General features: G+C 55.8%; 8 protein-coding genes across 8 annotated transcripts; 2 read left to right on the top strand and 6 right to left on the bottom strand.

Annotated features, from left to right (window-relative positions):
• Positions 1–240: 240 nt before the first annotated feature.
• Positions 241–1985, top strand: N657DRAFT_631559 (Emopamil-binding protein; the record flags this gene model as incomplete). Its single annotated transcript, XM_062791070.1, has 5 exons — positions 241–362; positions 414–427; positions 1181–1515; positions 1577–1712; positions 1783–1985. 5 exons carry the CDS (start codon positions 241–243, stop codon positions 1983–1985), a joined length of 810 nt encoding a protein of 269 aa, XP_062651584.1.
• Positions 1986–5281: 3296 nt separating this feature from the next.
• On the top strand, positions 5282–7465 carry N657DRAFT_653935 (uncharacterized protein; the record flags this gene model as incomplete). The annotated part of the gene is made up of 4 exons (XM_062794462.1): positions 5282–5568; positions 5632–5792; positions 5851–6227; positions 6284–7465. The coding sequence occupies 4 exons, from the start codon at positions 5282–5284 to the stop codon at positions 7463–7465; spliced, it is 2007 nt and encodes a 668-aa protein (XP_062651583.1).
• An 837-nt stretch (positions 7466–8302) lies between these two features.
• On the bottom strand, positions 8303–12048 carry N657DRAFT_612838 (N1221-domain-containing protein). Its single transcript, XM_062790399.1, has 6 exons — positions 10919–12048; positions 10727–10857; positions 10587–10675; positions 9706–10539; positions 9251–9651; positions 8303–9194 (listed from the first exon to the last, which is right to left on the bottom strand). The coding sequence occupies exons 1-6, from the start codon at positions 11884–11886 to the stop codon at positions 8321–8323; spliced, it is 3297 nt and encodes a 1098-aa protein (XP_062651582.1). The 5' UTR covers positions 11887–12048; the 3' UTR covers positions 8303–8320.
• Positions 12049–12912: 864 nt separating this feature from the next.
• Positions 12913–13638, bottom strand: N657DRAFT_228740 (uncharacterized protein). The gene has a single exon (XM_062786310.1). It carries the CDS (start codon positions 13470–13472, stop codon positions 13023–13025), a length of 450 nt encoding a protein of 149 aa, XP_062651581.1. The 5' UTR covers positions 13473–13638; the 3' UTR covers positions 12913–13022.
• Positions 13639–14875: 1237 nt separating this feature from the next.
• On the bottom strand, positions 14876–16481 carry N657DRAFT_641859 (glycosyltransferase family 32 protein). The gene is made up of 2 exons (XM_062792225.1): positions 15918–16481; positions 14876–15844 (listed from the first exon to the last, which is right to left on the bottom strand). Exons 1-2 carry the CDS (start codon positions 16466–16468, stop codon positions 15130–15132), a joined length of 1266 nt encoding a protein of 421 aa, XP_062651580.1. The 5' UTR covers positions 16469–16481; the 3' UTR covers positions 14876–15129.
• A 1694-nt stretch (positions 16482–18175) lies between these two features.
• N657DRAFT_641857 (uncharacterized protein) lies at positions 18176–19544 on the bottom strand. Its single transcript, XM_062792224.1, has 2 exons — positions 19337–19544; positions 18176–19279 (listed from the first exon to the last, which is right to left on the bottom strand). Exons 1-2 carry the CDS (start codon positions 19360–19362, stop codon positions 18430–18432), a joined length of 876 nt encoding a protein of 291 aa, XP_062651579.1. The 5' UTR covers positions 19363–19544; the 3' UTR covers positions 18176–18429.
• Positions 19545–20308: 764 nt separating this feature from the next.
• Positions 20309–20723, bottom strand: N657DRAFT_228665 (uncharacterized protein). Its single transcript, XM_062786309.1, has one exon. The coding sequence runs from the start codon at positions 20568–20570 to the stop codon at positions 20343–20345; it is 228 nt and encodes a 75-aa protein (XP_062651578.1). The 5' UTR covers positions 20571–20723; the 3' UTR covers positions 20309–20342.
• Positions 20724–20875: 152 nt separating this feature from the next.
• On the bottom strand, positions 20876–23164 carry N657DRAFT_566151 (p53-like transcription factor; the record flags this gene model as incomplete). The annotated part of the gene is made up of 3 exons (XM_062788408.1): positions 20876–21791; positions 21883–22254; positions 22326–23164. 3 exons carry the CDS (start codon positions 23162–23164, stop codon positions 20876–20878), a joined length of 2127 nt encoding a protein of 708 aa, XP_062651577.1.
• Between the last annotated feature and the right edge of the window lie 482 nt (positions 23165–23646).

The following is a 23646-nucleotide window of genomic DNA, read 5'->3' as shown; positions in this document are numbered from 1 at the left end:
TGCCTTCCAGCAGCAACAAGCCCACTTGCTTGTATGACGTCGTTTGCCAGATACAACCGCTTCCCGGTGGTAGCCACGCCTTCCTCCAGATCTGAAGCTCGATTGTCTATATAAGACCACTTCTCTACCGCCCAGATCAACCTCTTTCTTCATCACCATCAACCAAACAGACTTCAAAGAAAGCACAATCTCAACTCTCCACACAAACCAAATTTCAATCAACCACAAACATCATCCAACATGGACACCATCAAGAACGCCGGCAACTACGTCTCGGACAAGGTCCAGAGCGCCACCAGCGGTGCCTCCAAGGAGGCCAACAAGAACGTCGCCAAGGACAACAACGCGGGCGTCGGCACTCGGTATGTTTCACTTTATTTGTGTCCAAATGGCACACGCTGACTCCCTCCTAGTATCCAGGCTGCCGGTGACGCCATCTCGGACAAGACCACCGAGAAGAAGCACGACGCTTCGGCCGAGGCCAACAAGCAGAAGGCTACCCACTAAGCAACGAATTTGACAAATCATTCTTCCGCTTGCCGCCAGTCACGAGCTGTCATGATCATTCCGGGCTTTCGGAGAGGCGTCGCTTTTTGAGGAGCATGGGTCTTTCTGAGTTTCCTGCTTTTCTCATACTGGGTTTTCGGGCTTCTGGGGAGAGGAGGATGGAATCATGAATACCCAGCTGGCTCTAAGTAGCTAGATAATCCACCTCTGTTGATCATTCACTGCACTTGTATCCGATTGTCTCTTAAGTGCTGCTCATTGTGCCTTGAATATGGAAGTTGGAGCTCGCAGGTGAAACTCTAGGGATGCAGAGATGGGAGATGGCGCCAGCTCCCATACCGATGCAAACACTTGATTTGGCGACAGCGTCCAATCATGGCCTCAGATGGCGCCAGCTCCCATATCCGATGCAAACACTTGATTTGGCGACAGCGTCCAATCATGGCCTCGGATGCGAAGCAGGGATTGTATCCGATGCGTATCTTGGCACTGCAAAGAAGTTGTTCAGTTCGGAGCTGCATCTCACCGCGTCGTCAACGAACGCGATCTCTCAGGAAAAATATCCTACCCTCTACATTCCAGAACAGTTCAACCCACACCCCAATTATGTCAACACCAGCACCAACCCCCTCCCTCTTTGACTCAACAACCCTCACCTCCTTGGCCTCCACAGTTGCACTCCTCCTCACCGCCCTCGCCGTCTCCCGCCGTGTGCTCGACCCGCACACAACCCCCACCCGCCTGCGCGTGCTCTTCATCTGGCACGCCTTCGACGCCCTGATCCACTTCCTTCTGGAGGGCAGCTTCGTCTATCACTGTCTCTTCTCGTCGGCCCCGGTTTCTAAACTGGCCGGCGGGCAGTACTTGCCTGATCCCGGGAATTATCTTAATGCTGGTGTTGGAGGGGAAAGAGTGGTGCACGGCGCCCAGGCGGGCGGGGAGAATCCCTTTGCGGTGTTGTGGATGGTTTACGCGAGGGCGGATTGGAGGTGGTCTGGTGTTGATTTGGTATGTTCTTTTCCCCTCGCTTATGGGGGAGGGCAGGGGCTTGCTAATGACGACGTGGCAGACTGTGCTCAGCCTCGAGATCTTGACGGTCGTCTTTGGGGGGTGCATGGCGTGCTTGGTATGCTATGACATTGCGCGCAAGAGCCCGCGCGCAAACCTGGGGATGGTGATACTGGCGACGGCGGAGCTTTATGGCGGTGGGTTATCATAATCCCGCATGACCGCTTGAGTTGATATCGTGTGGCGGCGGACTGACGGGTGCTGCAGGCTACATGACTTTTATGCCGGAGTGGCTAACTGGCAGTGTGAACCTCGACACGAGCAACTTCATGTATAAGTGGATTTTCCTGGTCTTTTTCAACGGGCTGTGGGTTGTGGTGCCGCTGTATGCGATTTACGTGGCCGCGGACGACATGTTTGATGCGTTCAAGGTCAGGGCGACAGCATTGGGGGAGAAGAAGGCGAGATGAAGGTTTGGGTTCTGCAAGAAGGCGTAATCACCCTGTCAAAGTAGGTAGCCAGTGGTGGCGCGAGATGGTTAGACCCGACTTTTAAATCTGGATTAGACGGGGAAAAAGCATGATGCTGAGAAGCGAAGACAGCGAACGTTGCCCGACAAGCTCGCGAGCATCGTCAGGGATTTACAGGGTCGTCTCCGACAACCGGATCTGCAACTTTGGGCTCCGACTGCTCCGGCTGAAGTACGTCGAGTGGCCTATCTGTTAAACGGGGTAGCCGAGAGGATGATTCTCACATACATTATTTTGAGCTGCACTCACAGTCTGGATGGAGCGGTACTTGCGAACATGCCGCGCCCGTGAGAACGGAATGCAGCTTCCAGTCTCGGTTAAGGTACCTTGGCCGGCTACGAGAACCACACGCTGGGTTTTCTCCAACCCGAGGAACCGAAGTTTCCCATAAGAGGCATGAACTCAGCGATGTGCTGTAGAACAGGCCCTCGTACGCAAAACTCGGCGGCGTGGGCTCAGGGAAATCACTCATGTGGCGGTGCTGGGATGTTAGTCATCATCACGGATAGTCTGGTCACAGAAAGATCAACAAGAGATAGCAGCATTGACTGCCTAGTTCTGACACTGTAGTATTCTTAACACGGGGCGTGGTTTGCTCATGGAGACATAGAAGTGCCACAACAACGTGTCGCGCTGCGTAGAAGGGCAGCTTTATGCTCAAGCCCACTCGGCATTGGTACACGCAGCATATTGCAAATAACGGGCACCCCAGCGCGGACCACACACAAAAGTACTCGACAGGACACATCAAGCCTACCTGGGAAAATGTGGCTGGGCTTCGATTGAATTCCAAGAAGAAAAGAGGGCCCCATGCTGAGACCCGGCTTGACCCTTAGGTTTCGCGCTTCTCGGAAGGCTCAAGATCCAGGTCCTCGGCCGATCCCATGCCCACGCACTTCCGCCCCGACGAGGAGTGGAGGCCGCTTTCTGGAGATGTGGATAAGTGGGGACCTGTCAACCTCAATGGCCAGGGAAAGTGGTCTCGAACTGAACGAACCCTTGCTGTTGCTAATACCGAGCCCGCTGTCAGGCATCGTTGGCGCGGTCAAAACTCCGTCCGTACCTTATTCCCCGAGATCCGGGCCTTCCGGCGGGGCCGCTACTTTGGGTGGACGGTCGGGAGAACTTGACTTGTAATTGATATTGCCCGCTGGGGTTCCTAGCAATTCTTTGGCGAGGGTCTCTTTGTTATCATTGGGTCAAGATTAGAGTTAATTCTTGAGAGCAAGAGATTGTCTTAATGTAAGACTTGACGACCGGAGTCAATGACCAGCAAGTAAGACATGTGACGTCGAGTAGCTGATAGGAGGAGAAGCTACAGAACATGCCAGACCCCGTGAATGCCGAGCCCTGGGAACTGGACTATCCGAAACCTTGATACAAGCCCTGCTTCAGGGGGTGGTTGTCGGGGTGAAGGAAGCACCTTGACTGGACGCTTGGAACGGAGGTATCCATGCAGCGCCACCACCGCGTGCCAAGGGAGATCAGTGGACGCAACAGGGGCTTAATGAATGGGCTAGATGGTCTGATGTTTCTTCGGATGGATTTGAACGCTGGAAAACCCGTCCGGAGCCCATACTGTAGAAGCGGACCGGCCGGGATGCATCAAGGCCGAGAGCACAAGCTTGTCTGCTGAGAATGAGGAGCAACTCTTGAACCCGTGTGGTGAGGTTACTGGTCACTGCTGCTGTATCCTGGGTTTCGCACATGCCTGCTTCCTTTAAGAATGTTGAGAATCTCTCCTAACCGCTTACGCCAGTGTCGGAAAGCAAGATGGGGAAAATTGGCTTGAATCAATCACGGCAATCATTAGAAAAGAGCGACGAGCACGACGGATGTCGCACAAGATAGCAGTTGCTGAGCGGTTGGGAGCTATCTTACTGTGTTGACATCAGAGAATTCCATCACTTGTAGCTGGAGAGTCGGAGTCGGAAGTGCCCGGTGCAAAGGTTGTTTGATCCGCAGCCAGGGTCTTCCCTGCTCAAGCTTGGGGTTTGGCGTTTTTTGGGGGAGCGCCCCACATGAGCTCGAAGCCGAAGAGTGGTTCCTGCAGCAAAGCGAAACCTGTGGATGTCACAAGTCTGCCTCAACAGCATGGTGCAACCTCATGCCTCGAACCTGCCCTGCCAATACCTGTTGAGCTTGTTGAGCTTGCACACTACGGCTCCGCCGGCTGACACTGGACCTGGGCTGATTCACCCTGGACTTGACGCCGGATCGAGGACTTTCCATCGGATCCCAGAGACAAGAATCATATTCCGACGCTGCAACACGGGCTCGCCAAGATTCACGACGATGCCTGAGCACCACCCATTCTGTCGTGTTGGGGACTTCCAAGCGGAGTCGGTGAAGAGGGATGAGGATGATTGCTCACGGCAGCATTACCTCACGTTGGCAACGTGTCCCCCTCTAGCTAAACCGCCGTCTTCACATTCGCACCTCCCGTCTTGGCTATCGGAGCGCGGCAGACCTTCCCAGTGTTCGACTCTCACAAGTGAAGCGAGCTGAGTCTAATCAACTCGAATAAGCCATCCGGGACTGCTGACCGAGTCAAGTTGACCGGCTTCTCTCTCTTCTCTTGACGCTGTTGTCCAGCTGGCGTCGTCCAGGCGTTGCTCTTAGTCTCTGAAGCTCCAACATGCCCGAGTAAGCGTCACCGCGAGGGAGTGGTACTGGTCCGTGATACGGCATTGAACCCTTGTCCGCCCTATCCCGCCCGCGCGCAGGACCCGCTCCATCTCATGTCCCCTCAACCCGACCGGGCGGGTCTCGACTTATTCATGCATTGCTCATGGCACCAGCACCCAGCTTCTTCTGGAAGAAGGCCGCAGCCATTGAGGGTGCATGTTCCCCTTCTCGCGCAGCCATCCTCACGCAGCCATCTTCCCCTCCGATTCGTCAGTCTACCCTTCCTGGACCCTTGTCGGCATCCCCCGGCGAAGGCGAGAATCAAGTGCTGGACCGCTCGGGCTCTGTTTCGTCTGGCCCGTGTTGTGCTTGACCCATGCTCTGCTTGGCCATGGCATGTCCCATGGAATGATGCATTACTGTGCCCTGCACCTCTCCATCTGTTATCGGTATTCTTTCCTTTCCTCCCTTACCCATCGGACGACGACCTGTCTGGAGATCGACGAAGAGGTCTAGATGACTTAACGACAGGTGGGAGAGTTGAAGGGGCGCGCTACTACGGCTTCGTCGCCATCGCCAGCCTCGCGGCTGCACGCCGAACCGGATCAATGTCGCTATACACCGGAATCGCCGGGGGCGTTGGCTGGTTGGAGTCGCGGGACGACGACAGCAGCTTCAACATGTCGAGGAACGGCAGCTTCCAGGGCGCCAGAAATCGTACCAGCACGCAACAGATGTTCATCAATGAGTTGAGATTCTCCGCCGCCAGATCGATCAGGACTTCGACTATCATCCTGGCCTCCTTCAACATTATCGCAGCCTTCGCCACTGCCCTGGGGATACTGTGTGACTCGTATTTCAGAAAAAAGAGGAACGACAAGCAATTTAAGTTCTGGTAAGATGGCCGGCGGGAATTTCCATCTGAACTTGCCGAGGAAAAGGTTGCTCACTGCTTCAGGCGAAACGGCTTTGGCTTCGTTCCCGAGACCGAGATCTACCCGCTCGTTCTCTCTGTCGGCATCTTCATTCAAGGCTTCATCTTCGCGGGTGCCCAGTCTACCGGCCTGGATTCCCTCTTCGGCTTTGGTTGCACGTGGCTGGCGCAGCTCATGTTTCCTGGTAAGTCGACCGGAGCCTGGGACTATCGAGTGGATGTTTGCTGACAACCTCGGGGCAGCTGTGTTTATCGCCCCTTACACTCAGCTGGTTTTCGGTGTTGAGATTGCCATCAGAGCACTCAAAAAGAAGTCGTTTGCGCCCAGGAGGAAATACAATGTCTCGATATGCTTGTCGATCATCGGCATGTTGCTTCTCGCCAACTTTCTCATTTCCATCTTCGACCGGTCTCCCAACTTCTGCCTGGCTTCCCTCTTCTGGTTTGTCGCCCACTACTCGGTCATCTGCTTTGGCCTCTTCGTCGCCATTTCGACCATCCTGTTGATATCCACCGTGATGGTATTCATTCGGCTCCACCGCAGCATCAAGATTGAGGTGACTGCCCGGGTTGCCGCATCTCGAATGGTCTATTACCTAGCACTGGCAGTCATTTCAAATGTATGTTCCTCTCACCCCAGGCCTTAGTCTTGGAGTTAGGCGCTCACCTACCGCAGTCCTTCGTGATTCCCTTCTTCTTCGTCCAAGGTTTCATGGACAGCCGGGAACAGAACTCGAACGCTCTCAACTTGAGCTTGATCGCCTCGGTTGTTGCCAACGTATCGGGGTTGATGACAGGGGGGCTCTATCTGTTCCTCAAGTCGAGTACTCTGACGACTATCGGTCCAAGGGACAAAGTCGGTGAATATGAGAACAGGAGAGCAAGGTATAAGATTACACGCGACCAGTCGAACGACGACGATGATGACGGCCCTGGCTTTGACAGCCATATCATGAACCCGGTGTCGGGCCCTGAGAGCCTACGCCGTGTCGATAGCGAAGCAAGTCTAACCAGCGCCGACGAGGAAGAAGCTCTGCATGGCAAAAGCATTGAAGCAGGTTTCGCGAAGGACGGCAGGGGGAGCCCCGACTTGTTTCGGTCAAACAAGCTTGTTTCCGCTGTGGCCTCTGTTCTGATGCCGAAAGCACCAGAGCCTGCGCGCATCCCTTCATCCCTTGCGGGCAGTCACACCCGCAAGCGTTCTTATTCGCTGTTTCCAAGGAGCACCGTTGGCTCGAAGCCTTCGATGATGCTTCTACCAGCCACCACATACTCGCCTGGCGATGCTCTCAAGCCGCCACCTTCGATGGCGAACCTCGCAAACATGCGACACCGGAGAGACTCGTCCCTAGTGTCTTCAGCAACAGTCCAGATTGGACTCCGACTCTCGTCGGTAGAGGGTATCCCTCCACCATCCCAGGACAGGGCTGCGACTAGCGAGAGCGTCGTCCACACCCTTGATTGTCCCAACGTACCAAAGAAGGGGGACATGCCAAGTCCCAAACGCGCTGGGGCGTTGGGTGCCGGTCCCGGCACTCCTCCTTTGCCAGTGGGAGTGGCGGACGAGGGCTCACAGCGCGACCCGGTCAAAGATGCGAAGATGAAGACGCTTCCGCCAGTTCCGAAGATCAACAGCCAAGTTCCCAAAGCCGACCCAGCCGCGGGAAAGGTGACTCTGAGCCCCAGTATCTACAGCCAGAACACCCCGACCAAAGTCAAGCTACCGAGCCCAAAGGGTGTCGGCTTCAGTATGCCAGCGCCGAAGGCGGCCAGCTCTCCTCCTCGGAACCCGCCGCGTCGCCGCGGCACAGGGGACACCACCGCCCTCCCAACGAACACTAATGGCGATTGGATTTAGAACCAGCGCGACATAACAACAGTGCGGACTTGAGAATTTGTTGGCATTTTCGGTGTTGGAGGCGTCGTGTGATAGAGAGCCGCTAGGCACGGTTCATGATGCGCAATACCCCCAGCCTGTATCAATCAGATTACATGATGCCAGTGGCATCCATCGGCGGAATCAGTACTATGTTTATGTCAAGGCGTTCGCGAGGAGTTCCGGTTACTTGCCTGTCTCGAGAAGACGGAATCTTTCTCATCATCTTTTGTTTTCATAGGTGTTGTAGGAGGAAAGCAACACTTCCTTACGGTTCAGGTATCTGAGCGAGAAACTCACTCGCTACGAGATGACCGCTACCTGTCGCCACTGGCGAGAAACTTTTTCAAGGATCTTACCATATCTTATTCACTTCTATTGTCCCTCCTTTCACCCTGGGTATTGTAGGGCATATTTTTCTTGGGCACTCATCAAGAGACTTGGAAGGATCTAAGGGATTCAGGTCACGTCAAGCCGACGCAGGATGAGCTGTGCCATGGCCGCAACCGTTAGCAGGAGATAGCCAATCTTCTCATGGGCAGCGAGAGATGGACAGGTTGTGATGATATGCATCGAGTACGTGAGGTTAATGAAGCAATACATCGATATCCTCTTCTCGTAAACACAATTGAATCATCGGATCACATGATTCCTGCTGGCCATGATTGATCAGTATTCTCATAGATGCCTTCCATAGCTCCATCTCAACACGGACAGATGGATGCAAAGCAACGCCTCAGCGACGTGATATTACATCTTACCTTTCCCCCACACCCCCCCCCCCCCCCCCCCCCGAGGGGCCCCCTCCCCCTCCCTTCCCTCAGATTCCATACATTATCACCACCCAGCCTGCTGCCACCCCTCTCCCACACCACCAGTGCCAGCATCACCACCACTTCCCTCGTCCTCACCACCCTCCCCGAACCAGCTCCAATCCACCTTGTCCAATTCCCTCAAAAAGAAGTCCTGCTCCTCTCTCATCGCCATCCTCACCATCTCCTGCCCCTCACCACCCGAAGAGGCAGCCATCTGGTCGGGGTACCGCCTCAGGTTAAACCAGTGCGTCAGGCTGCGCAGGGCCTGCTCCATGGGCAGCGCCTCGTCCACCTGGTCCTCGACGTTGGCGCCCACGAGCCACTCGTCCCTCAGCTCCGGGCGGCAGTGCAGGTAGACGGCCGTGATGACGCGCATGTTGGACTGGCGCCACTTGCGGCCCGTGTAGGGCACCTGGTTCTTGAAGAGCTTGAGCGTGTAGAGGCGCAGCTCGTGCTGCGGCACCTTGAGCGCCTTGCGCAAGATCGCGGCCGACTTGTAGTTGACCATGAGCAGATTGCGGTGGGCGCGGTGCTTGCAGATCTTCTGCATGATGCGGAGGTAGTTGATGAGGGAGAAGAAGTTGCGCCGGGACAAGTCCGTTATGGGCTCCGCCGGGAGGGGGTTGATTGGGTAGCCCAGTTCGTCTACCTCGGGACGGGTGGGGGGATGATCGGTTGTTGCTGGGTTTGCTGCTGTGGTTGAGGAATCGGCAGGCTGGGAGGCCGAGAGGCCATCGTGTTCGGAGGGTGATGGGTTGGTTGGTGAGCGCTGCCGTTTGATGGGCGGTGGGGCGGCGTCGTCCTCGCTGACATCTTCGAATTCGGTTGCTGTTGGGTTGGGGACTGTATGCTGAGAGGGGATGACGCCTGCGCGGGAGCCGCAAAAGTAGAAGAAGCTGTGGGGGAGTAAGTAAACAAGGGCCAAAAAGAATGCCTTTTGGGGCGTGCTAACCTGTGCTCAAGCCGGTCAGTTTTGCTCTCGACGACCTGCTGAACATCGTATAGTCCAAAGATTTTCAGTGCCATTGCAAGAAAACTATTATCCAGCAGCAACTGTGTCATGTACTCGAATTTGAGGACGTGCGAGAGCTTGAACCACTTGAGCAGCAGAATCAAGGAGCCACTGACAGCCTTGGCGGCGATCTCTCTGCTCCGCAGCTCATCCACGTCTGCATCTAATGGCGAGGAGGGGTCTCCCTTCGGGACGCCGTTCGGTGGGTTCTGCTGCCCACCGGCCGGGCGTGCGCTGGGCGGCCCTTGTGCCATTGCAGGCGTAGGCAAATTACTGGTCATAGCCACAATTTGCCTGAGGAGTACGATAACTATAGACTGAAGGTGTGGAAGTGCTTCTCTCTGGGAGGGCAGTCAGCTCAGCAACATGGACAGCGGCGGTGCCAACGAACTCACATAGAATTCCTCCACAGCGTCTAGCCGTTCCTTTATGTGCCAATCTACCCCCCTTGGCCCGTAGTCTGCAATTGGAACCGACGGTTTCCGTGACCTGCCGTCAGTGGGTTTGTTCAATCCCAGCTCCTCCTTCTCCTCGAGAGTCAACGACGACAGATCAAGCTCGTCGATGATGTCCTCGTCCGCCTCATAGCCGCGTTCAAACTTGAGAAACTCCTCTCGCTCATCCCATAGCTGGCGTGTCGCGCGGCTCATGCGCACTCGCTTGGAGAAAAGCTCGCCGGCCTCGAGAATGGAGGCTGGCACGTCGCTACCCTCCCACTTCCTGCCGACTAGCAGGTCCTGTAGCCCGGCTCCGCCCTTGCCCCCGGCGCTGTTGCTCGTGGCATCGAGAGGAGGGTACATAAAGGGGAAATTCTGATTCGTCTGGTAGTTCTGCTTCTTGCCGCCTTTACCGCCAACCCCTGGGCTGGGAGGTGGCGAGGGGGCGGGAGTGGCGATATGGACAGGCTGGTGAAGAATGGACGCTCCTCCGCCCTGGGCAGACGGCCCTAGGTGGGTTCCGCTCGCGCTGCTGCTTCTCGTCGGGTGGTTGGGCAATTGTGGAATTATGGTATTCTGATCTGCCTCCAAAGGCAAAAGCGGTTGTGGTGGGATGTAGGCAGGGTATTTCGAAGTGATTTCCTGACGGAACACATGGTAGTCGAGTGGAGACGCCGTGATGGCGTCTTTGTCGTCGCAGCCCTTCATCTCACTGGTGGCCTCCTTGGTCTCGGCAATCTCCTTGGAGCCGCCAAAAACCAGTAAGATGGACTTCCAGAAAAGGAGGAATATCTAAGACGGTCAGTATCGCCATTGTTTCGAGAAGAGCTGGATCCTACCTGAGTGTGAGGAAGGATGCCCGTCTCATCCCAGCGCAGCTTGACGATGGCCTGAAGCAGGAAGCTCAGGAGGCCAGGGTCGAGGGCCACTGTAAAGGTCAGAAGATACCGCCAACCTGAATAAAGTCGCTACTACTCACACAACCGTTGCCGGACATCCGCCATTCCTTCGGGGTCGCCGAGTGCTTCTTGGATGGCCATATACATGACAGTCATCAAGTGAATCAGCTCCTCAGCCGCCATCTGCAAGTTCTGCGGCATCTCGTCGGACCTGCGACAAAGTCAGCGCACCGACGCCAATGCTATACACGGCGACAACGATGACAACCTACCAGAACGCCTCGAACCCTGCCCTCAACACTCCCCACACCACCTCAAGCCCCCCGCACTCTGCCACAACCTTTACCCCCTCCTTCATGGCCTCCAACTGCTCTTCCGTAGCAGCAGACCTTGCCTTGCCCTCCAGCACATCCCTCCTCAGCACTCCAGCAGCCTGTACCGTCTCAGTCCAGCGCCCAAGAACCAGATATACCAGAGCGCCAACCGCCTCGGCCCTCGCAATGCGATCCCCGCTCTTGGTCCCCTCCAGCACCCGCCCAACAAACACCCTCCTCCTTTCAGCCGCCTCCTCGCCTTCATCATCCCAGTTCACCCCATCCCCCAAGTTACCATTACCAGCAGCATCGGCAGCGGCCGTGGAAGGGTGAAACAACCTGGCCCAGGCCGAGTGGAACGCGCGATTCGCGGCGTTGAGACGCACCCACTGCCAAAAGTTGTACATGAACCACTCGTCGATTTCCTCGGGCAGCGGGGACGTGTCGGCGTAGACGTAGTCGTAGGCCACGGGCTCGGCGACGCGCGGGAGGTCGGCGACGATGCGGCGGAGCTGGGCTAGCGAGAGCGAGTCTTGGGGTTGCGGTTGGCTTTGGCTCCCCTGCTGGTGGTGTGGTTGTTGATGCTGTGGTTGCCCTTGTTGGGGCGATGGGCCTGGGTTATTGGTGGAGGTGGTCGGGTTAGCATGGTGGTTGGTATTAATGTCGTTAGCGTCGGCGGTGGTGGTGTCACCCTGCTGGGGAATCGGAGGCGCCGGGTCGGCTGGAGGAGGCGGCGGCGGGGCAGAGAGTTGGTTCCGTTGAAGGGGCGGGCGCTTTGGTGGTGGCGCCTGGGTTTCTGGGCTTGGATTTATTGTTGTTTGGGCGGGCGTTGCAGTTGCTGGCGGCTCTTTGGTTTGGGTCTCGGCCGGCATCTCGCCTGGCCCGGCGCCATCGACCGGGTCGCGCGATGACCAGAGCGTGTTCATGTTTGGGTTGTAGGGAGCTCGGAGCTCGTCCGCGCATTGGCGGCAGCGGGCGGCAGTGGAGGTCGGAAGGTGGGAGTCGATCCGTCGATGAATGCAGGGATATCGGGTTGGGATCAGGATGCCAAGGCTACCAGGTAATACTGACCCACTTTGGCTGCCTGCCGGTCGTCTTGGACTCGTGATCAAGGTTCAACTTGAGCAGATGGAAGCCTGAGGTCACGGGGAGGAATGCCGGACACCATCGATTGCTTTGAATTGATGAAGACGAGATCAGCCGATTCGAAAAGAGTGTCAGAGTAAAACAAGCCAGAATCCCCGAATCGAGCAACCCTTCCCTTCCAGTCACTGCACGCTCCACCACGAGTTTGTTCGTGAGCGCCTTTTGACAACCACGGCCCTACCGAGTATTGATATTGACGTCAGAAAGGCTCATTTTAGTGCAACCGAAACTATCATCTGAGAAGTTTTGTACAGCTTAAATACAAACTCAATCTTTTAACATTGAAATTGAGAGAAAGATGTTGAAAGCCACTCTCCAGCCAGTCAGTCACATCAGCAGCCCGCAACCAACGACCCATGACTTTTTCTAACAACAGGCCGCATCGGAAATGAATCGCTCCTGCCGGCCCACAACTATCGTCGTCTTGCTCAGCATCCTCACCGTTGTAACACTTGAAGAGCGGCCAACCCTTCACCACTGCCCACACCCCGTTCAACAGCGTAAAGCCAACGGTGCCGAGAGTAACCAGAGGGGCCAACTGTCCAATGCACTTGAAGTCCTTTTTCGGAATTTCCGTCCTCCTTGTCCAGCCAGTCAGACTTGTCGAACCATTTGCGTAGAGCCACAGTGGTGACCCAGTTCCAGCTGATCAGACCGAGGGAGAAGCCCCAGATAACACCCTTGCAGACAAACATGAAATGGAACCTGAAGACCTGCCGACATGTTCCGCGCCGCGTCCATGTCCAGGGGAACTTGCCCACCCCCACCGCTTTGCACACGCTGTGGCAGAATCCTTGGAAAATGAAGCGGCACCATTGTGCTCAAGCATACAAATAAGGAAATTACAAGCATGACAAACGCATTGGCTTCGGACGTCCCGCTTGATACTGCGGTGTTGGTGAGATGCTGCCTCTGATCAGCGGTCAGATTTGTGGAAGGGGTTAACTTTGAAGTCCTCCAGGATACAGTAGGCGGGCAGAAGAATAAAATCATCGACTTGGCCATCCACAGGGGTCCATCCCTGGACGGCCTCAACCTTGTTCTGGGGGCTGCCGTCCTCCCTGGCCTCAAGTTCCATTACCGTGGTCGTGTCCATGCCATATATGCAGGCACCAAGGATGGCGACACGTGCCAATGACGAGAGATAAGGCTGGTGGGCGATGCGGACAAGGACCAAGACGAGAATGGATGTTGCCAGTCCTACTAGGCCCATGTGGAAAGCAACGAAGCAGTGGTAGAGGGAAACGCTGCACTGGTAGGTCGAGTAGAAAACTCCTCCAAAAGTGAGTAGGAGAAGGAGCTGTGCGTCGGCATAGGAGAGAATAAGGTCGTCGACCAGATCATGGAGCTTATTGCAGTACCTCATGGCCGTGGGGAAGCGGTACTGTTCTCTTAGGACAAATCTGCAGTCGCGATGTAGGCAGATTCGGAGGAGGTCCTATTAGCTACTTTTTCCTCCAGGAGAAGAGAACTGAGAAGAGAACTGAATAACCGCGCACAAGGGCGAAGGCGAGACTTAGCGAGCAAACCATGACACTTAGGGTCATGAATGCGACGAACACCTTGATTCTTTAGAGACTGATGAGAACCGTTGGTGGGTGTCAATGGGCAATATCAGCATCTCCCACAAATTGAGCCTTGTGAACACCGGCAAAGCTCAGGACAGTGCCAGAAGAGTTGAACTCGATAGTGCAATTGTCAACCCTCATAGGCTTCCCAAGACGATTGCGCTGTTGGAGGATTAAAGGGCGTTGCCCCATGGTGATAGACGTCCGCGGTTCTTCGGCGTGGGAGGCAACGAGTGGACTGGAACTGAAGTTCCTGTTTGGCGCCTTCAACAGTCAATTGGCACTCGCACTCTAATATAGACCCGAAGCCGCGTCTCCTAGCTTCAACGCATCAGCCGCCGTCAGCAGTTCCATACAGCCTCAGAAGCAAGGAATGTCCCTGGTGGCCATCCACATGGCCCGCAAACAAGCCTCACTCAACAGCTGAGGGTGCTTACCCGCCGGTGGCAGCCAGTGATGTAAGATCAAGTAGCACGAACGTGCCTAGACAGTTTCCTTGCAGTTTTTCAATTCAATATTTCCTTAGCATTTCTATTTCCGACACGAAGCGCTACCGATGATGAAGGAATTCTAAATCTGTCAAACCTTACGTACCTTAGGAACCGGAGTCTTGCTTCACCAAGCGGCAACAACAGCTCAGGTTGGTGTTCTCCCCGCAGTGGTGGCGCGCTGGGCGGCTACAGAACCACGGCGTAGGTATGGAGCAGGACATGGATTCATGCCAGAGAGAAATCTTGAGAGGGTCAAAAAGGGGTCCTCATCGGGTAGAACATTCGACCCTATGCTGATGTGCTGTCCGATACCAGCAACCTGCCGATCTCCGTCCAGCTCTGTCGACGCTGCGCCCCTTAGAAGTGGGCTTTGATGCGTTCCGTACATATCAGTACCATATGTGAGAGAATGAGAGCGTGGAACCGCACGTTTGGTGCAGGACTGTATAACACAGGATGACATCCTTGATTCCATCAGCAGGCTGTACCCGTCACAATCCCGAGCTTCGAGTCCGCCGTTAGACAAACCTTGTATACCTGTAAACCTCCAAACTCTTCAGAGGGCAAACCGAATCAACCCGAAGTAAGACAGGCACGAAAGGGCCAACCCCGTGTTGAGCATGGTGGGTTACCTACCTCAACGAGCTAATGCAAGGTAGGACAACATGAGCTGTAGAGCGAGAGCCAAGAATATAGTAGGACTACCTAGGGGTAGTGCGTAGAGTGTGTGACCCCGTCTTTCTTCCCCTCTCTTGCAGACTTCTCTGCTCGATTTGTTCATCAATCGATTCCAAGGACAACTGATCTAGATTTGAACTGCCAGATATCCTAGTCCAAAAAAAGCGCAATCAAACTCCGAGTATTCCAGAACTGCAGCAATGATCAATCCCAATATATACATCCTCTAGCCAGTTAATATTTCATCATATCCAACCATGATAGCACGCGCCCAGTTTTGCTCGTGTCAGGCTCGCCATTTCTCCCCCCTCCGTCGTTTCCCGCCTCTCCAGCCGCCGTTGAACCGGTGCTTCACCAGGGCTGACTCAGGAATGGTCCCGTCGTTGGTGCTATGAGAGTGCTGCTGGCCCATGCCGAACCCGTCAATGGGGAGCACCAGGATGTCGCCAATGAGCTGCGGCTCCGTCATGCCCGACAAATCCTGCGTGTCTTTCAGCGACGAGTTGTACTCCTGCAGCTGCTCAAAGACGACGTCGGTGAACGCGGCGGGCCCCGTCGAGTTCATAACCTCGAAGCTTTTCGGCTTCAGGTCTTGGATGGGGACTTTGTGCAGCGCCGATAGGTCGTCCAGCGACGCGATGATACGGTCCACCATCTTGCGGAACAGCGGGTGGCCCGGCGCCGCCGCGATGGTCCACTGGCAGAACTGCACCCAGTGGTTGATGTCGGCCCACGCAACGCCGTCAAGCCGGTCAAACTCGATGCCCACGACGACGGCGACCTTGCCGCGCAGGTCGGCCGGCACCCACTTGTCGATGGGCTGCAGCGCGATCGTGTCCGTGTCCGTGTAGACGCCGCCCTCGGCCTCCAGGAGCAGGTAGCGCAGGAGGTCCGACTTCATGCCGACGTTGGGCATGTTGTGGTAGGCCTGCATGATGCGCGGGTCGCTGCTGAAGTGATTACGGACGAGCTCCTCGCCGCCCTTTTGGCTCACTAGCGTGCTATAACGGGGCGCAAGTGAGTAAGAAGACGGCCATGGCAGGCGCACATTCTTTGGTCTAGGGGAGCGCTTACTAAGTGTAATCGGTGTTCAGGGCGAGCCACGAGGCCGTGTCCTCGAGGCTCTTGGGATCGGCCCTCCATTTACGGTCGTCTGGCTTCTTGGGTAGCAGGATCTGCCAGATCTTGGTCGGAATACCGGGCGTGACGCTGGCGGCAGGGCTGTGGTTCGAATGCCGCCAATCATCCGTCGGCGGATTGGTTTCCTGGGGCGGATCAGGGACCGGGTGCTCGTTCGCGTGCGTCTCTGTCTGCGTGGGGCCCGGAATGGCGCCGGCGGTAGAGCTATGCGCGCCGCTCATGACGTCAATCGCGCCGTGGGTTGTGGCTGTTATCGCATCGTGGTTTGCCGAGGCATCGTGATTCGGCACCGGTGGTGGCGGCGCCGGGCGTGGTACCGACGTGAAGAAGTCTATGCCCGTCTCGAAACCGCCATAGACCCAGACGGTGACGGCGAGCAGCACAAAGGCGCCGCCGATGAGGCCATAGACCCTGTGCCGGCGGCGGGTTATGCTGTGAAGAAGCTGCGCCGGCAGCGAGGGAGCTGGCCCCTCGTTTGGGAGCATTATGAAGGCGCAAGAGGAGAGTGCGCGATGGCGAGGTTGATGGAGCGCATTTGAGGGAGGTTGGGGGGGGGGGGGAGGGAAGGATTAAGGTAAATTGGGGCGAGATGGCGGATGCGGCGGTCTTCCAGCAACCGACTCTGCAAGCTCCTTTATTGCCTTCGTATCATTGTCGGGACCGGATTGGCTCTCCACCTCAGCCCCGGGGCTGGCATGGAGCCAGAATCCGGGTCCTAGTCCGAACAAAGAAACTCTCGGCGCCCCCTTTTTTTTTTTTGCGAGCGTCCGGATCCAACAAGAATAAGCACTTGGCGCTGGGAGAACGAATAAGATCTTTCGGCCACCGTTCCAAGGTGACACGAGTAATCCGTACATCAGCATCATCAAAACCTACCGACTCCCGAGTGGTTTGAACGTGGCAGAGGAGGCTGCTTTCTCGAAATGGCGCGAGACGAGCATACGCTTTTGTGCCATGCGATTACCTTCAATTACCTACGGCACTTGGTCGTCATGGGCTTCCGAATTGGACTTGAAGCTCTGTCTGCTCCATTCGGGTTCGTATCCGTTTTACCGTAGTCTGACTGCGCCAAGGAATCGATCAACAACAGATATTCGCCCCTCGCCATGACGAGTTTGCATCCAGAGCCTGCCGAACCATCAACATGCACAAGGACAGAGACTGCACCGTATCGCAAGTCTCTACCAGACAGCTGCTACCAACTGTACTCGCTTGGCCCAGCCACACGACAGGTCCCGGGTGAATTTTACCATCCACGGAAGTCTTCGAACAGGTACTTATGGGTGCTTGGGGAACATGAGCCCGTCAATTGGACACCCCGTAAAGCTTGAATGATGTGTGCTGCCTACCATGACATAGTTTACATACAGTAAACAACTGGGTCTCGAGCTTCAGGACTGATCTTCAATTGCGATTACTTACCTTCCTTGCCTGGGCACTAATGACGAGCTTGTGGTAGATTCTACTTAGGTACGATAGTATACTTGAATGATGGTAAGGAAAGCAGCGTCAGGCTTGAAAAAGATGAACTGACTCAAGTTCTGGCGGGCTTCGTGCACTGACCGTTGGGTTTGGGAGGACTGCATTGAATATTGCGCCGAGGTTGGGTGAATCAGGTATGGGAGACTAGCAGCATACCTTACCTCCAACTGATAGTATTGAACTTGAAGTTGACGATGGAGGATGATTCTACTGCCATCCATGGATTTCTTGCAAATACCAGGTGCGGAGTTTGAATAGGAAAACGGGGTCAAACGGGGATTAACATGATTGAAACCAAACTGGACTTGAACTGTCGGAAGCGTGCCCTCGACGCTCCCACGGCGTGGTGCTCCCTCCACCTGTTGAGAGAAATGTCGCGGTTTTCCATCGTAAGGTGCTCCCTATAGGTAGTACCTTTGGAGACTACGTAAGGAGATGCATCGAGAATCTGGCAAGGACTGTCTTATATGCCATGAGTGCTTATACCAAGCGAGAGATGAAATCACGCACCAGCTCCTTGACTGTTTTCCAGTTAGAAGTGGGTTTCTGGTGCCCTGGAGGCTCTGGGGCGCCATGTTATTGATACCACCTCGATGATCAATCGCGACCACTACTGGCTTATGAGTGTCTGTCTTTAATGCATCCATTCTACAAGACTGGTACACTGATAAGGGCAAGATGTCTTTGTGTCAGTTACCAGCCCATAGAACCTTTCACCGTGCTGGCAGTGGCACAAATGTTGGCTACCAAGTACCAACTCCCAGTCATCTTGACAGACAATAGCTATTAACCGAGGTATGGAGTGTAGCGTTAAGAGCTGGTTTGCCAAAGGCAATGGTGCCATCCATATTGCCCGCCACAACCAACCAAAGCCCATCTTCACCAGTATACCTTGGGTATATGACCACAGGCCCTGCCCGAGTGTAGTGCCTTCTATACTGAATGAGAGGCAGACCTAATCTAATCACTCATCTCCATCACTACTCCCTTCCTCACCCGATGCAGCCGCGCCATGCTGCCTTTCACCTCCCGCCTCCCCCCTGGCCGCCAGCTTCTTCTCCTTCTCCTTCTGCCTCCTCTTCAGCTTCTTCAAGTGATTCAGCCGCTTCTTCTTCTCCTTCAAATGCTCTTCTTTGCTCATCTTGAGCTTCTGCGCCGCCGCTTCGGCCTCCCTCCTCGCCTTCTCTCTCTTTCTTAGCACAATCCTCGTTTTCTTTCCAGGCCGCTTTTTCTTCTTGCCCTCCTCCAATTGCGCCCCTAGTTTCTGCCGCTGCTGCAACCGCCCATGCATACCATTCCCCGTCTTTTCCTTTCCGTCCACAGTCAGCACCACCCTCGTCACCCGCCAGGGCACCTCAAGTCCCCAGGCCCTCTGCCCCGCCCAGGCCAGCACCTCCTGACCCGTCACCGCGGAATACTCAAACTGCGCCCTCTCCCGCGGCGTCAGCTCGCCACGGAGGTAGTGCGAGACGGGTCGCTGGGAGATGGCCGGACCGCTGTAGGGACGGCGGGCTTCGTCTTCGTCGTCGGGGGCGAGGACGACTTTGGGCACGGCGTCGGCCGTGCTGGTGGAGAAGAGACGGAAGGTAAATTCTGCTTCGTGCGGGCCTTCCTCTTGGGCATCTTCATCGTATTTTGCCGAGCGAGAGGCGGTGTCGGCGGTGGTGGAGGCCACGTTGACCGAGAGGGAGAGCAGGTCTGACAGGCGCGTTTTGAGCTTGGCGCGCAGCTCTGCAACTTTTGGGGAGTAGTCGTGTTCTGGGCTGGAGGACCGGGAGGAGTGCGGGGAGGAGTAGAGGTCCTCTCGGCGGACCCTGTTGGTTGGGTCAGTCAGGTGTGAAATTGTTCATGCTTGGAAGGGTGAAACTTGCCTTTTTGCATCGGGCAGCTCAAACATAATGTTGTTGCAATGAAGGCTAAGCTTGTGACAGCGCGAGATTGATGAGCTGGTCTGTGGTTGCTTTACGGGCTTGTTGGGATTGGTGAAGCTTGGTGTTGAGCGAGTGTTGAGCGCTGCCAGATCGTGAAATGCCTTGGCAAAAGATGCGACGTTTTCGACAGCTGGCAAAGGTTAGAGACCCTAACCCTTCCTGCACTTTGTTGGATGTCTGTACTATAAGGTGAGCAAGGGTCTTTCGTCTTCAACCGCCTCCCCGTGGAAGCACCGACCTCCGGAGCTCAACCCTTTTTGACTTAAAACGCTCTCGGAGTGGACAACCCGTCTTTTCGTTCCCGTATTGCCGTCGGTCGAGATTGTGCCGCCTCGGAGATCGCGCTGACGGCCAAGCAGAGCGGTCTCGAAAGCTCATTTCGGGATCACATTTGAGCTCAAGCAAGCGGTTGAATGCCCCGATTGAGAACCGGGTTGCCTCTCACATTCCAATGAATCATTGGGCAACCGTGCCCTGTTATACACCAGGCTGCAATAGCATCGGCAGTGTTGTTAACAGAGCGGACAATATCTGTACTCTCGGTACAATCGTAAATCTCCGACTTGGATCCGGAACGTACTGTACCTGGTAAGGACTTGATGTTGAAATTACTGGACTGAGCATCAGAGCATGAACTCCCCAGGGCTCGGCTAAACGAACGCCATGAAACGCACCATAGCAAGCTTGTTACTCGCCTTGTTTCAACTTCACCAACATCAGCCATGCATGAACACTGCATTTGTGCAAGCGATGCTGAGGTATAGTACAAACAAGCCACCCGTTTCGTTCTGTTATCCATCTCCTCCATTAACTGTGATGGAAGCAGCCAACTGATCAAACCTGGACTGTTTCTCTGAACTGGAAGTGTGAGAAATGACGACACGAGAAGATATCGCGCATTAGTCGTTGAGTACCTAATATAAGGTGTATATGGTAGCAGTCGAGCCTAACATGACATATGTGGTATCAATCCAATCCAAAACTTCCACAGCTCGCTCCACGATGTAGTGTAGAAATATGTACCGGCGACCTGAGTATGAAGAAGGGGGGGTTTTAAACATTGACAGAGCTGGTGGAACATGATGTTGCAACAGAAAAAGAAAACCGCACAATAAGAGTCAATCAGAAGGAACTTCCTTGTCCGTCCCCAGTGATGCGAAACAAATGAGAACATCACACAACTCAAACATGACAACCAATGTTTTTGAAGTCAACCCAGACCACCCCGAGCCAGCCACAAGTATACAAACCTCCATCCTGTGTTGTCGATGGTGCTGTTGCTCCCGTGCCTATCGTCACCCTCCTTTCCCAATCTTGTTCTCCCCATATTTCTCGATCTTGGGCGTTCAAGGCAGACTGGATGATGTTCCCCAGTGATAGGAATACCTGTTACTAGAACATCTCTGAGAAAGTGCGTGTAACGGTGGGATCGTGGCGGCCGCTGGCAGAGAACCCTCTAACCCGCTGGGTTGTCCGCCCTCAAGCCGTGTTCCAAGCATACCCATACCCGGTCCCGGGAGCCGAGCCCCCAGCAGCAGCATGCGGTTCCGTCTTGACACTTGCACCCCCCGCTGCAGCACCCGCCGCAGCACCAGCGGGATATCCATACGGCCTATCCCCGCCCTGTCCGGGTGCGCCGGCGGCCCCGTGATCGCCAGGAGCAGGCCCCCATCCGCCAGGAGCAGGACCAGTAGTAGTGTAGTAATCCCTGCCCGAGGACGCCTGTCCTCCTCCTCCTCCACCGCTTCCTACCCCAATTCCAGGCTGCGAAGCAGCGCCGTTCGCGGCCTGGTCCTGCAGCGGCGGAAGAGACGGGTGCTGCGACTGCGGACTCACTTCCGACGCACCAGCCGAGTATGGACCACCATGCGGCGCTTGCTGATGCTGTTGCTGCGGTTGCGACGGCGGCGGGCCGTAGCGGTATTCGCCCGACGCCGTGTCGTTGGAGATGGACGAGGCGACCGACTGGTGGCTTGCGTGGCGCGGCGACTTGGATGGGCGCGGGTTACCGGCGTCGCCTATGTAGCGGGGTACGGCGAGGTTCGACGTGTCTGGGGAAGGGCCGCCCGCAGCGCCGGTCGTGGTGGACAGGGAGAGGTGGTGTGGCGGGGCCGACGTGTAGGTTGCGTATTGCGTGCGGATAGGGGGCTGCGGTTGTTGGGCGTGATGGTGTTGGTGCGGGTCGTGCGGGGAGGCGAGCGGAAGGGGAACCGAAGAGCCCATGGAGGTGGGTTGCAGGGGCATGTCTTGTGGCTCGGCGGTAAAGGTCGGCGCCCCGGACAAGGGCATCTTGGGGTACGGGTCCGGCGGCATGGTCGAGGTTGGATAGGTCGCTGCTCCGGTGGTATGAGGCATTGAGACTTGCGGGGTTGGGTTCCATGTTGTTGGGTAGGAGCTGGATTGTGGGTTAGTTTATCGGGGACCTCTTCTCTCGCTATGGTTCCCGACCATGGCTGGCAGAGGGAAAACAAGGGGTGAATGCTTACTTGGATCGCATCTGCATCGGACTCTGCGGCATTTGCTTCGGCGCAGTGAATGTGAAAGCCGATCTGGGAACATCGAGGCTCGACAGGCGAGGTCGAGAGTCGTATGGGGGCTTGTTGAGGATGACGGCTTGCGCAACGATGCCATGGCCCGTCTCGACCAGGGTCTGTCCTCGCGAACCCGCACTTGATCCGAGCAACGGGATCTCCTTTCTAGCCTGGAAGTTCCGCGGGCTCCTCCCTCGCACGACGATCGGTGCTGTCGTCAGTTCCGAGAGCACCAGTTTCTGCCCGTTGGCCAGCGTTCCGTGAAGTTTCAGATGAAGCACAAAGTGTTGTTGCAGCTCTTTCCTTCTCCCATTGTTTGCAGTCGCTCTGGATCAGGGGGGATTAGTGAGTCACTCATTGACGTTGCGCAGAGCGAAAGGTAAGGTAAACAAACTTACATCCTGAATTGCAGCCTCCTCCAGCCGATCGGGTAGATGGCGTAATGGTCACCCCCCGTCTCATCCTCCTCCTCAGACGGCGGGATCAGGGGCAAAGTGGGCGGCTCTTGGTCGGGCGCCTGATTGGCCTCGGGCGAGTTTGGCGGCGGCGTCTTCCAGGGAATCACAATCAGGCGCACCGGGTGGCCGTCAACGGACTCAATCGCCGATATGCTGACCTCCATGTTCTTGATCTGGCTCGTCTCGCCGGACTCGAGCAGCACCGACAGCGGGATCTGGGGGAAGCAGAGGCTCCCACTGATCTGGAACAGGTTGCGCCGGTAGCACGTCAACTCGGCGTTCAGCCCGTTGCCGTCTCCCGTCGCCGAGGGGAATTCCGAGAGAAAGAACATGCCGTGCAGCTGCGCGTCGATCTCCATCTCGTGGATCCGGCCCTTGGTGTCTACAATGGTGTGTTTGTCCCCCACCTTCTTGAACGACAGGAGCTTCTGGTCGTGGTTTGGCGGCTTGTAGTCGTCCCGCAGGTCCTGGACCATCTCCGTGTATGGCGCCTGGTCCACTTGCGAGTATGGGCGCTTCAGGCTGTTGATGCTGGGTATGTTCATGGACGGGTGCGGGTATCTGTCGTACGGCTCACCCTCCTCCTGGCCAGGCCGGCCCGGCTGGTACGGCGGATAGTCCATCGTGTGGTGACTCCTCGGGCGCACAAGGTGCGAAGATGTTGGTGGTGGCGGTACTGATACCGACGGGTCGTGAGGGTACCGGTTGGTCATGGGTACGGGGTTTCCATAGTTGGACCACAGGCTGCCGTGTTGCGTCTCAGCCCTCAACTCTGCCATCGTGTAGGTTGCCGTGGCTGACATGGGAGCATGCTTCTTCTCCAAGGCGCGGTGGACACACAAGCCTCGACCGACTGCCAGCTGGGCTTCAAAAAGATTGGCCCTTCGATTCGTCTCTGCTCGACAGCATCGACAATGCGGGGGTTCCTTTAGAATATGGCAAAAGCGCCAAAACCAGGAGAAAACTCCACGAATATGATCAAGATGGTGAGTCCTCGAGCTAATGAAGTCGGAATTCGGCCTGGGAGTCGAAGTGAATGGCGAGGATCCGACCACAACCGGCGGCCAGCTTATAGGGCATGTGTATGTACTTGTATGTGTAAGCCAATCCTATCGAGGCACCTGGGAAGCTTCGGTACTGGTCCGGGGGGGGTGCGGCAAGGGCAGAGAGGCAAGGCCAAGGCTACCCTAGCGGCTCCTCAAGCTAAGGAAATGTTTAAAACCGCTTGCAGGGACGGTGCAGAAGCGTTCCAACCATACAG

The sequence above is a fragment of the Parathielavia appendiculata genome (assembly GCF_033297405.1).
Source record: "Parathielavia appendiculata strain CBS 731.68 unplaced genomic scaffold N657scaffold_2, whole genome shotgun sequence".
Taxonomy (NCBI): Eukaryota; Fungi; Ascomycota; class Sordariomycetes; order Sordariales; family Chaetomiaceae; genus Parathielavia; species Parathielavia appendiculata.
The sequence above is the reverse complement of the archived record's forward strand: the minus strand, read 5'-3'. Positions and strand labels throughout refer to the sequence as shown.

Coding starts and splice junctions, on each gene's coding strand:
- N657DRAFT_612838 (XM_062790399.1), bottom strand. CDS start 11,886: ATGAACACGCTCTGGTCATCGCGCGACCCGGTCGATGGCGCCGGGCCA. Junction 10,858..10,918: donor GCAGGGTTCGAGGCGTTCTG/GTAGGTTGTCAT, acceptor ACTTTGTCGCAG/GTCCGACGAGATGCCGCAGA. Junction 10,676..10,726: donor GGATGTCCGGCAACGGTTGT/GTGAGTAGTAGC, acceptor TGACCTTTACAG/TGGCCCTCGACCCTGGCCTC.
- N657DRAFT_228740 (XM_062786310.1), bottom strand. CDS start 13,472: ATGAGGTACTGCAATAAGCTCCATGATCTGGTCGACGACCTTATTCTC.
- N657DRAFT_641859 (XM_062792225.1), bottom strand. CDS start 16,468: ATGCTCCCAAACGAGGGGCCAGCTCCCTCGCTGCCGGCGCAGCTTCTT. Junction 15,845..15,917: donor CTGAACACCGATTACACTTA/GTAAGCGCTCCC, acceptor GCCCCGTTATAG/CACGCTAGTGAGCCAAAAGG.
- N657DRAFT_641857 (XM_062792224.1), bottom strand. CDS start 19,362: ATGTTTGAGCTGCCCGATGCAAAAAG. Junction 19,280..19,336: donor GAGCTGCCCGATGCAAAAAG/GCAAGTTTCACC, acceptor CCCAACCAACAG/GGTCCGCCGAGAGGACCTCT.
- N657DRAFT_228665 (XM_062786309.1), bottom strand. CDS start 20,570: ATGTTCTCATTTGTTTCGCATCACTGGGGACGGACAAGGAAGTTCCTT.